Genomic DNA, 12,938 nt, shown 5'->3' on the forward strand with positions numbered 1-12,938 from the left:
TGTGTGTGTGTGTATGTATCCCGGTTCTACTTATTTCACAAAAGGTAGTAGATTAATTAGGAAATTAAAGCACCCTTGTGACTCAGAGTAGGGCCTGGGCCTGAGATCACATTGGTCCAGGGACCTCTTGGATGAAGAAGCTCCTTCGATTCTTTCTTTGGAGATTTGCCCAGAGCACTGAAGTTAAATGATTTGCTTGGGACCACCCAGCCAGAATATGTCAGGACTTGGAGACTTCAAGACCACCTCTTTATCCACTACCACATTGCCTCTCTATCTTTCGTGAAATCTTGCTTATTTAAAAGCTTGAACTAAGGAGAAGAAATTAAATTTGTCTCTTGGTATTTGCAGGAGACAGCTGTAGTCACTGGATGTATTATAGCGATGCCACCAAGACCAAAAATGGATGGGCCAAAGAATTGTTAGACGAGTTCAGCTCCAACGTTGAAATGCTTAAACAGGCTGTGAAAGATCATAATGTCGATTCTCCTCCCAAATCCCCAACACATGCTCCCCCTCAGCATGTCCAAACAGGTATGTTTCCTCAAACAGTGTCACAGGGTTCCATTACTACATTGTTATATGTATAGTCACATTGGCCTTTTCTTTGTTCTGTTTGCTTAATTTCTGAAGATCTGTACTCTAAAAATCTTGGGCTAGAGACTAAGGCATGTAAAAAAATTAAAATTTAATGTGTATAAAATCTCATGTAGGATTTTTCAGCACCTTTTGCAGTTCTGTGGAATCTTTTGAAGCAGGGGTTGTAGAAGATGTAGTCATAGCCTAAAGCCTTGGAAGACATTATCTTGGGCATTTTTGTGTCTACAGCCTTCTTGTTTAAAAGGGATGGGATCATTTAAACTATAAATGCTTTCTACTGCAGACTTTTAATAGTTCTATTAATAACAAAAGGCCATGCTATTGAGTGTGAAAATGCTTTTGCAATACCTTTTTAAAATTTTTGTTTCTTATAGGGAAAGAATCAGTGCCGAAAGGGATTTCTAGAACTCCTTCTACGTCATCTGAACAATCAAAAGTTAAACTAATGTCCAGTTCTGTGGTGGTTAGACTTGCAGATTTCAATATATACCAAGTAAGTTCTATGTCCTTTCGATGTCACTTGTGAGAAATTTTAGTAGTTCTTATGAGTAGCTCTGGGAAGCTGATGAATGCCACCATTTTATTTAAAATGAAGTGTTTTGGCTAGGTCTGCCTGACATGGCTGAATTTAATTTAGTCAGCATAATTCTCTCCAACCATTTGGCCCCAAGCTGCTTATATATCACAGCTCTCTCAGATTATGGTTGGTCATTGCATTGAATCCTTGAGTTTTTAGGATTATTTTTCCTGACAATTTTGTACTTGTATAAAGTGTTCCCTGGTTTCTGCTTCACTTCGCCCTTCTTCAATTCATGCAGATTTCCTACGGTTTTCTCACAGTGTATAATATCTCATTACATCCTTATATCACAATTTGTTCAGCCATTCATTCCCTAATGGAAGATCACCTCTTCTGTTTCCTTTTTTTTTTTTTTTTCTATAAGATAAAGGGCTGCTGTGAATACTTTTTGTACATGTGGATCTTTTCCTTCTATACTTTCTGGAGTATACAGTTAGTAGTGGTAACGTTGGGTCAATGGATGCACATAATTTAGTGACTTTTGGGGCATAGCACCCAGTTGCTTTCCAGAATGTCTGGATCACTGCACTGTTTTCCCAACAGTGTGCTAATGTACCTGTCTTTACACAGGCCCTTCCAGCAGCTCCCATCTTCTTTTTTTAAAATTATTTTTGATGCCCTGATAGGTATGCAGTAGAACCTCGGAATTGTTTTAATTTTCATTTCTCCAATTGCTAGTGATTTGGAGCATTTTGTACGGCTATTGAACGCTTAGATTTCTTCCTTTGATAATTGCTTTTTTTTTTTAAGTTTTTTATTTTATTATACCAGAACACAAATACAAAATAGAGAAAAGAAACAAAAACATATCATAAACTTAAATATTGAAACTTAAATATAAAGTAAGAAAGAAAAAAAGCGTGTCATGTACATAGCAGAACATAGGAGAAGATTCAAAATATGTAACAATAAATTTTCCTTTCAAGAAAGCCCGTATGATAAATAATACACCTTATGTTGAGAATTGTCCATCTTTTCGTTGCTTCCTTGTAGTTTTCTTTTGTTCTCTGCTGTGCGCTTTTTAACTTTGTTCTTTTTTCCCCTTCCCTCACCCCCCCAGAAGGCTATAATATAATTTAGATATGTTTCTTGATACATACATACACATACAGATATATACATACGCGTATACATATATACATGCGTATATAGACATATACAACATATACTTTCCCAAGCATACTCTACTCCTGATCTTTCTTTTTTATGTTTGTACATATCTTTTGTTTCCTATCCCTCCTGCCTCCTCTACTTTACTTCTACCTGCTGCTTCACCCTCTTATTTCTTGCCTATCCCCCTCCTCCAACCACCCTGCCCTCCTATTACTTGCCTTCACCCCTCTAAGGATCCGTCCCCTAACCTCCCATTCCCATTAATCTGAACTCCCTTTAACTATTCACTCATTCTCCCCTCTAAAAATCCCTCCCTTATCCTGATCCCTCCCTTGTCCTCTTCCCCCCCTCACTATACCCCTACCATTTTATTTCTTCTAAATTTAGAAGACTTTTATACACTTCTAAGTATGTATGTATTGTTCCCTCTTAAACCCATTCCCAATGAAAGTAGGTTACCAGAACTACTAGCCCTCCTTCCCCATCTAAATCCTCTATATCTTTTCTTCCTCTTGCACCTCTTTTGTATAAAAGTTACTCTTTTTTAGCTGTTTCTAAATGGTTTTACTTATTAAATTCATATCATAGCCAGGGTTATCCCACTCTTTCTTATGAGCTTGACAATTATTAATAAGAATCTCAGACATTTTACATTTTATGTTATATAAAAGGTAAACAGTTTGTCCTTATGAATCCTTTATAGTCAGTCTTTGGTGTGTACCTTATGTTTCTCTTGGTTCTTGTATGTTGAATCTTCTATTAAGTTGAGGATTTTTTTTTTACAAAGTCTTAAAAGTCTGAGGGTTTGCCAAATGTTGATTTTTTTTTTCATTCAAGATAATACTGAAATTTGAAGGGTATGATATTTTTGGCTGGAGCCCCAGGTCTTTTGCTCTTTGATACATTGTGTTCCAAGACCTGCGGTCCTTTAATATCTCTGCTGCTAGATCTTGTGTAATTATAATTGTGGTATCATCATATTTAAATTGTTTTAATCTTCAGGCTTTTAATATTTTATCCTTGAGCTGCGGGTTCCGGAATTTGACTATGATATTCCTATGAGTTTTCCTCATAGGATCTCTTCTAAGTGGCGTTCAATGGATTCTCTCTATTTCTAATTCCTTGCCTTGTTCTAGTGCTTCAGGACAATTTTCTTTAATTATTTCTTGTATTATTGTATCAAGATTCTTTTTTTGATCATGACTTTCAGTTAGTCCAATTATTTTTATATTTTCTCTTCTTGACCTATTCTCCAAATCTGTTGTTTTTCTTATAAGATGTTTCACTTTCTCTTCTGTTTTTTTCATTATTCATGTTTTGTTTAATTATTTCTTGATATCTTATAATTTCACTGGCTTCACTTTGCCCAATTCTAATTTTCAAGGTGTCATTTTCCTCCTTGAGATTTTGGATCTCCTTTTCCAATTGGTTGACTTTCCTTTCATAACCTTTTTGTTTTTCTTGGATTATTTTTATTTTATTTTTAAAAATTTTTCCTCCATCTCTGTCATTTGATTTTTAAAGTCTTTTTTAAGATCTTCTATAAATTCTTTTTGGGCAAGTGACCATTTGATGTTGCTCTTTGTGGATTTCTTTACTTCAGTGTCCTCCTCTGAAGATAAACCCCAGTCATCTCTATTCCCAGAATAGGTTTCTATGGTTGGATTCTTTTTCGTTTGCCTGTGCATTTTTTTTTTGTGGTAATAACTTGATTTTTGTAATCACCTCTAGCCCTGGGGTATGGAAAATGGTGCCTCTTGCCCCAGATCTTCAGTTCTCCCTTCCAGCCTGGAACCAAAGCCAAACTTCCAACCTCTTGTAAGTGCCTACAGCCAGGAGCTTTCTGCCCTACTGCTTCCACACTCACCAGGTGTGTGCTGGTTCCTTCTTGCTCCTCGAAGCACAGCTGGGTCTGTTATTCTTCGTCAGCAGAGGTTCCCTCAGTCTTCCTGGGCTCAAACACCCAATTCCCCTCACTATCCCAGGGTACACAGTTCCAGTGGCTGGGGCAGAGGCAGCCTCTCAGACCAAGTAATCCCAGGACTTGCAGCTAGTTGTTTAAGTGGCTTGCGGCTTGCTGTTAAAATGGAACCAAGCCTGGAGGTGTTTACTCCTTGTGGGGACCAAATCTGGTACTGGGATTTTTCTTCAGATCTTTTTGAACTGTCCCAGGAAGATCCTAGTTGTGCTGCTGTTCTTCTTTGTCTCCACCCACACTTTGTTCGCCCTAAGGTGCTATTTTAACTCTTTTATGGGGGAAAATCTTGAGAGGTTGGAATTTTCTGACCTACTCCACCATCTTCCCAGAATCCTCTCTCCTTGATAATTGCCTTTTCATATCCTGTGACCACTTCTCTATGGGGGAATGACTTTTGTTCTTATATATTTTAATTAGTTCATTTTGTATCTTGGATCATCAGACCTTTGTGGCAGAAGACTGCTGCAAAGGTTTTTCCCCTCACTTTTGGCTCTCTCCTCCATTTTATCAGCATTGTTTTTGTTCCTGTAAAAAAACCTTTCTATTTTTTACAATGAAAATTTCCCATTTTATCTGGTGTGATCCTCTCTATTCCTTGTTAAATAATGAACTCTTTTTCTGTACATAGTTGCTGAAGTTGCTTCCTTCCCTGCTCCTTATATTTGTTTATGATGTGATATTTTATAGCTAGGTCATGTATCCATTTAGAGCATATCTTAGTGTATATGGTGGGATATGTTAGTCTAAACCTTATCTCTGCCAGCCTGCTTTCTAGTTTTTCTGGTGAATTTTTGTTGTAGAGTGAGTTTTTACCCTCCTTGTTCAGGTCTTCAAGTTTAATAAACATTTTGATATTTTGTTCTATTGCTTCAGTATGCTCTATACCTAATTTGTTCCACTGATTGACTTTTAAAATGTTGATTTTTGTCACTCTGTATAGTTTGAGGTTTGTAACTTTTAGGCTCCCTTTCTTCCAACTTTTTTTCATATTTGCCTGAAATGGCTTATCCTTTCCTTTTTGTTGTTCATATCAGATGACCAAACGCCCCATGAAAGGCTCTTTCTTGTCACCTCTGTGCACTCAATAAAACCAGCTCTATCATTTCTTTTGTTCGCCTCCTCTAGAGAAACTATGAGCTGTTTAATTGCAGCTTCCTTCTTTCTTTTGGTTTTTCTTTTATAACAAAAAGGTCAAGACTGATAAAATTCAGTCCCTCTGGTAGCATATCTTCTTGCTTGTTATGAGTTAAGGATCTCAATGTTTGGAGTATTAATGACCCAATTAAACTTTGTAGATAGCCTGAATATAATGTGATTATTTGCGTCTCCTTTACCTTTTCTGATAGTTCTCTGTGGTCACTGCAGAAACAGAAAGGGGGGATTCACAAGACTAAGAGCCATTTTGTATTTCTCTTTTTTAGGTGAAACAGAGGGAGGAAAGCTTACATGGCAGACTTAAGATATGGATTTTTCTCTTTCACATGTCTATTGCTTAATCTTGATTTTTACATATTATTCTCTTGGAATTTATTGGATTTAATCTTCAGTGACTACTTTTGTCAGATGATTTGGTGAACGGTCAATGTTACCTTGTCATTTCAGTATCATCTGAAGTGTTTTTCCAAAAGATTAAGTTTAAAGTTGAATCATGATTCCTTTTGACACTTATCCTTTGGATTCTGAGAGAAATAAAATCCATCTTTAAAATCATGAATAGATCTTTTGAAAGTTGGCTGCAGGGAGATTTTTTTTTTTAATCAAACACTTTGTTGTTCAAGTGCTTTGAGTTTACAGATTCCATTAGAAAGTATTTTATTCTTGATTTTAAAAAAATAATACCATTTAAGCATCTGGATTCTTTTGCAGGTCTCTACAGCTGACCAGTATCGATCTTCCCCCAAAACTATGATTTCCTGCAATAAAAAATCCCTCTATCTTCCACAAGAAATGTCAGCTGTTTATATAGAATTCACAGAATACTACTATCCAGATGGCAAGGATTTTCCCAGTAAGATATATTTTTTTCTGTTTCATGATTTATTTGGCACAGTTATTAAGCTTCTAATGATTATCTGATGAAAATGTGAAAATTTGAAGTATCAAAATTGTATTTCCAGAATAAATTGAAAGCTTTAATTTTTCTTTTGTAAAATTGAACTTAATTTTAGCTAGTGAAAAAAAATCATCATTCAGGATGAATGTGGAATGTAACAAATAACTAATTTTTAGTGTTACTTTCAAACCAAATAACAAATTTATGGTAGGCAAATTTTTATCATAGTAACACATTTGAAATACCAAATATTAAGAGCTAATAATAAACTATTGGGTTGTTTTTTTAAAGCCAAGTTTATTCTATGAAGGCAATTTTAAGATTCAGAGTTAAGCTGCTAATTCATTGCATATATGGCTCTTTCAAGCTAAATATTCCAGAAGTGATGCTTTATAGGACTTTCTCATGTTTATTGGGGACACCGCTCCCCATGTCATAGTAGACAATATTAAAATGAAGACTTGTTGGGAAAAATAGTTTATGGAAAACCATTTTTGTATTCTCCTCATCAGTGAAAGATTTCTGGGTAAGAATCGCGCCAGATAGGAAGGGTGTGATAAGAAGTGGTGGGGGAGTGTTCTCATCAATAATGTCATGCATCTGTCAGTGTCTTATTAATGACTTGAGGATGGATGTGGACCTAGCTCTCCTTCTAAAGCACTGCACTTAACTACTCAGATGTGTAGGTGGTGTACTTGGGTGTACTTAGGAAGGCTAGGTGGTATAGTGGTTAGAGCAATTGACGTGAGTCAGGGACACCTGAGATCAGCTTTTGCCTTAGGCCCTGGACAGTTAAGTAGCCTCTCCTGATCTGAGTGTCTTCATCTAAAAAATGGGGATAATTGTTATGAGGATCAAACGAGATGACCTACACAGAGCACTTTGGCAACCATGAAGTGCTCTATAAATCTGAGAACAAAAATGATAATGTAGACTGCTGCTTCTTATTTTAGTTTATAAATGGACTTCTGCTGTACAGATCTATTTAGAAAAAACATATACAAGGAGAGGCAGCCAGGTGGCACAGTGGATAGAGTGCCAGGAGAGTCAGGAAGACTCATTTTCCTGAATTCAAATCAGGCCTCAGACACTTACTAGCTGTGTGACCCTGGGGAAGTCACTTAACCATGTTTGCCTCAGTTTTCTCATCTGTAAAATGAGCTGGAAAAGGAAATGGCAAAAACACTCCTGTATCTTTGCCAGGAAAACCCCAAATGGAGTCCTGAAAAGTTGGATATGACTAAACAGTAACAATTAAAAAATATACTAGGAGGGATGTGAACTTGGACAAATCGAAGCAACACAGGAATTTACTTTAGGTAGTTATCCATTCCCAGCTCTTGATAGTTAGATCTTTGCTCCCCCCTTTCCCCCAGCTCGAGCCTTTTGTAATCTAGCACCTCATTGCCTTAATCATAGTACATTTGTGTACTATACATATCTCTTCAGGGGTTTTCATGGACATTTCATTTGATGTTCACTATGACCTTTAGAAGTAGGTAGGAAAAGAGCTGTTATCGCCATTGAACAAATGAGGAAATAGAAACAGGGATTATGGTTATATGCCTGGCCCAAGATTGCCTAGCTGATTATTTAAAGAGCTGGAACTAGAACTCTTGTCTCCTAGCTTGGCCTTGGTTCTCTTTCCACTAATTCTATAAATGAATACACAAGGAATTTGCCTCCCTTTTCGTTTACCCCACTTTTTGTTTAAAAAGCCCTGAGCTTTGTGTCCAATGATTCCAATTAACTAAAACCATTTTTCTGTTAAATTCAGCATTCAGTTTAATAAACATTTATTAAATACATACCACACTCATGACTCTGTGGTAGGCAGTGAGGCTACAAAGATGAAAAATGAGATTATGATCCTTTTGATGGTAAGAGCCCTTTAGGAGGATGGAATGAAGTATCTTCATAAATAACTTTTAAGAAAGAATAGATGATGATTGAATATATAAGAAAAATGACAGTGATCCCAGAGGTTCAATAAGGAAGACAGAGAGATGTTGGGGAGAGAGGGATGGGGGGAGATTGAGATGGGAGGGAGGGGGGGAGAGAGAGAGAGAGAGAGAGAGAGAGAGAGAAGGAGGGAGGGAGAGAGAAGGAGAGGGAGGTGGGGGAAAGATATGGGAGGGCAGATATAGGGGGAGAGAGAAAGAGATGGGAAGGTAGGGAGAGAGAGTGGTGGGGGAATTGAGTCTATAGAGATGAGAATGAAAGCCATGGTTGTGAATGAGGTGGCCAAAGAAGAGTATAGAAAGAGAGAAGAAGAGGGTTGAGAGCAGTGTTTTGAAGAATGACCACCTTTGTGGGGTGAGAGGAAACATAAATCAGCAAAAGACACCAAGAAAGATGGTTAAGAGAGCAATGTCCAAAGTAGCTTTTCACTACTGTCGTGGTTTGCTGTTCGTACTCATGCAAGTGGTTTTCAAAAGAACATGTATGTGGTTTTTACATTCATTTCATTAATGTAGAAATAAATCATTTTTCAGTATGAAAAACTTCTGGTTTTTGTGCACTTTGAAGTGGACCTACCCAGACTTTTATTTTTGGGAATTTCTCAGGAAAGACTCCTTAGAATACTATTCCTTCCCTGTAAATAGTTTTATTTTCTAAATGTCATTTTTAATTAGTCAGCATGTGTCTGTATGCCTGACAACATGGTCCCTATCTTCTAAGAATTTAAACTCTGGTTGTACAGATAAGACAAAGCTTAGCCACATTAATCAATGAACTGATGCAGTGACATAGATTTGTCATGGCCTGGTTGTATGCAGGGTGGTGTAATACAGAGATAAAGAAGACCCTGGAGAGGTACCCTCAAGGAAGTTACAGTATAATAGGTGATCATAAGAGAGGAGCACCTTTGAGATAACAGGAATTAAGTTTGATTAATAGATGGAAAAGTTGTGAGTATAGTGCTGGGAGAAGTCGTCCCCTGTTGGGCATCAGGGAAGGCTTATGAAGGAACAGTACTTGAGCTGCACCTTAAAAGATGTTTGAACAGGAGGAAATGGAGGGAAGTGTTCCAGGCATGGGAGGTGTCATGGGGAAATGCAGAGAGGGAAGGGCCAGGACAAATTTAGAGAATGGTGATGATCTTATGGAGCTGCAATACAGAAGGCCTAGGAGAGACTTAGTGTTAGATGAAGCTGAAACGATAAGTTGGAGTCAGATTCAGGAGGGCCTTGAAAGCCCATGCTCATTTGCATCCATAAGATGGACAGTGATGAGCTTTTGAAATTTTCTGAGCAAGATAGTTTAAAGTCCTAGTGGTACTTCAAGAAGATGACACTAGTAATGGGTTGTACAGTAGAATGGAGTAGAAACCTAAGAAGGGAGAGCAGCGAAGAAGGTGTTGTATCTGTCCAAGCAAGAGGCGAGGAGTGCTCAAAATGGGAGATCTGCCAGGAATGGAAGAAAAGAATGGATGCTGGAGATAGGTAAATAAGAGATCTCCTTCTAGGCTGACAGTCAGTTAATGTTAACCTCTAAGTTTATTTGGAGAGGGCAGGTTCAGTTGAGAAGTGCCATCATAAGCTAGATCACAAATGGTTGAAAAGTGAGTGAGAGGAGATGAGGTAGAGAGTAGCTTTTTCCGGTAGTTTGATGGAGAAAGGGAAGAATGATCTTGGATGATAGTTTGAGGGAATGGCAGGGTCTAGTGAGGGATTTTTGAGGATAATTTCCTAGCTAGTGATTTGGGAGTAGAACCCAAGTCTCATGAAACAAGCTGTGTCCAAAATAATAGTATATGATTAGGTGCTGAATTTTGTAATATATTAAAGTCATGTAGGGTTTCCCTGAGGGCTGAAATAGTCAAGAGTTTTCACTGAAAAGATGGTCCTTGAACTGGACCTTATCAAAAGGGTTTGGGATGACTAGAATGGGGGAAGCTGAGAGAAGGATGTGGAGATGGAAGTGGGAATGAGCATGGTGTATTCATGGGGTGTTGAAGAGACCAGCCTAATTACAAAGGTGAGTGAAGAGTTTGGCAAAATAAGACCGAACAGAGCATGGGGCCAGAGGGACAAACATGGCACCGTGGAACTGTAGGCATCATTCTGACCCTTACTCACCTTGTGACCTTAGTTACTTACAGTGCTTCTTAAATCTTTTCCACTTGAGACCCCTATCAGTACTTCTTAAACTCTGGATTGAGACCTCATTTGGCATCTTAACCCACAGTTTAAGAAGCCCATTAACAAATACCTAATGGATTGACTAGTTCGTCTGAGTTTTTGTTTCCTCATCTGTAAAATGTGATTGCCTGTCCTCTCTACCTCACAGATTAATTGTGAGGGCCAAATGAGATCATGTGTGCAAATTTATGGTAAAGCACTATGGGAATGTTGGCTGGAGGCAGTATTAGGGGGGCTGGGAAACTTAGGCATCAGAAGAGAAGGATGGAAATGACTAAAGTAGTGCTTAAGGAAGACTAATTTGATGTTGCAGACTTAATAGCTGCAGTTAATTAGCAGGTATGTTGGATGAATTAAGGTAGGAGAGATTGAGAGTAAGAAGGCCAGCCTGGGGTTTGCCATAATCCAGGCACAAGGTTACAGATGTAATCAGGATCTGGGCTAGAAGGATGTTGGTGGGTAAACCTTCGAGTTTGCTTAAAAAACCTTGTGCTAAATTAAACCTTTCTCTTCAGTTTGGGTAACAATATTTGTCATGTTAACAATTAAGTGAAACCAAGGGATGTTGTTTAAGGCATTCATTTAAACCATTTTCATTGAGAAAATGTTCAGAATGTCTAAAAACCTTCAGAAAATTAAGATCCTCTTTAAGATGAAAACTCTTCACCCCAAAACCATTCGGCTCGTTTTGGTTTAATGCAGCATAAATTCCTTTACATTCCACCATCTTTTTTGATGCATATTTGTATTTGCTGGAATCAAGGGTCACATTTGTGTTGATTTTCTGTTGTATGTAGGTTTTTCTATCCCTTTTGTCATTGGACAGAAAGCTCCCTTCTTTATCTCATCACCTCCAGGAACCACCATGTTAGGGCATGTTGTACAGGGAGTCATTTTTCTTGTATGTTACCAAGCCTGGCGTTAACTCTAGTGAGCATCATTTATGTCAACCGTGTGGAAGTCAGAGCAGGATTCTTAAAAATCTTCTGGACAGTGCACAAGGTTGACTTAAAAGGATTCTCAGGCATGACTGTTTTTAAGAAAGCTCATATTCATTCCTCATGAAGTAGAACTGAGAAGAAGTGATCTTCTGTCGTCAAGCAAAGGGAAATGCAGGGCATGGTAGAAATGAGCACCTGGTTCATGTTTCGTTCATTTGAAGTGGGCACAGAAACATTTTTTGAGAAATGCTATGAAGAATCGTATGTGATGTGGAGGCACCCCTTAGGAATTCTTTCTCATGTCCATTCTTGGCTTCATTTGGAGTTGGATGGTTAGATTCTCGATTGAGCATTCTTCCAAGGAAGGAGAGACAGCTGGACAGAGAGATTGACTTGAAGGCAGGAAGACTCGAGTTCAATCCCACCTCTGACACATTAGTAGTGGCTGTGTGACTGTGGACAGTCACCTCTTGGTACCATAGGCAACCCCCTGACTCAGAGTTGCAAAGAAAGGACTAACCTGCTTTGGTAGAGGGAGTTTCCTCAACTGGGAGTCCTTTCTTACAGGGGAAACCATAGTTCTGGTCCCTATCTCTACAGGGGAGGGTTGAGAGCAACTTCCAGAGTATTTGCTGATAGATTACTGAGCAGAGATGCCTTTAGAGTTTGTCGTCCTTGGCTGTTGCTAATAGTAATAGCTAACATTTATATAGTGCCTTCAGTTTGCTTGTTATAGATGAGGAAACTGATGGAGCAGATAGAGGTTAAATGACTTGCCCAAGGTCACACAGCTAGTGAGTGTTGGGGGCTGGATTTGAACTCAGGGCTTACTGACTCCAAGCCTAGTGCTCTGTCCACAGTGCCCTCTCGCTGCCTGACTACCCCAGTGCTTGTGTTTTCTGTTTTTAGTGAAGATTATTTATGCTTTAGAGCTATAAAAATCACATTTGTGTTTATTTTTCTTCTGCCCAGTTCCATGTCCCAACCTTTATGTACAACTGAATGCACTACAGTTTACTCTGGATGAGAGAAGTCTTCTCTGGTTAAATCAGTTTGTGTTGGATTTAAAACAAAGCCTCAATCAGTTCATGACCATGTACAAGTTGAATGACAATTCAAAGTCTGATGAGCACGTTGATATTCGAATTGATGGATTAATGCTTAAGGTACTGTATGACCACTGGTGAGAAGATTGCAGATATCCCTCTTGAAATGTGGTGCCCAGAACAACAGAGAAGGTCCAGTGAGGGCAAGGTCCAGTCTCCTCAACCTTCCTTGTTTGGGGGTTAGATCTGGGGAACACGGAGATTTGAACCCTAACTCTGCTCCTAATTTAGTACCTTTGCAGCCTTTTGTAACATAAACTCTGGAGGCTTCCATTTCCTCCTCCATAGAGTCAGAGAGAGACTGAGTTCTAAGCCTCTGAGGCCTTTTCCAGCTCTAAATCCCATGATCCTAGAACAAAGTTACTTTGACATCATGAGCAGGAACAGGTTCCATGCTTAGCATTATGATTTCCAGAATTTCA

The 12,938-nt window shown here is 38.5% G+C and overlaps 1 protein-coding gene across 3 annotated transcripts in view; it reads left to right on the top strand.

The window, feature by feature from the left end:
* The window catches only part of UHRF1BP1L (UHRF1 binding protein 1 like), a 76,780-nt gene that overhangs the window by 45,799 nt on the left and 18,043 nt on the right, over positions 1-12,938 (top strand). For 2 of the 3 annotated variants that reach the window (XM_036759617.1, XM_036759618.1), the window contains 4 exons: positions 352-534; positions 975-1,093; positions 6,138-6,279; positions 12,383-12,576. In XM_036759617.1, coding sequence (XP_036615512.1) covers positions 352-534; positions 975-1,093; positions 6,138-6,279; positions 12,383-12,576 — 638 coding nt within the window. The remainder of the gene's footprint in view (positions 1-351; positions 535-974; positions 1,094-6,137; positions 6,280-12,382; positions 12,577-12,938) is intronic. The other variant, XM_036759620.1, reaches the window with a different exon arrangement.

The sequence above is a fragment of the Trichosurus vulpecula genome, chromosome 5, assembly GCF_011100635.1.
Source record: "Trichosurus vulpecula isolate mTriVul1 chromosome 5, mTriVul1.pri, whole genome shotgun sequence".
Classification (NCBI taxonomy): domain Eukaryota; kingdom Metazoa; phylum Chordata; class Mammalia; order Diprotodontia; family Phalangeridae; genus Trichosurus; species Trichosurus vulpecula.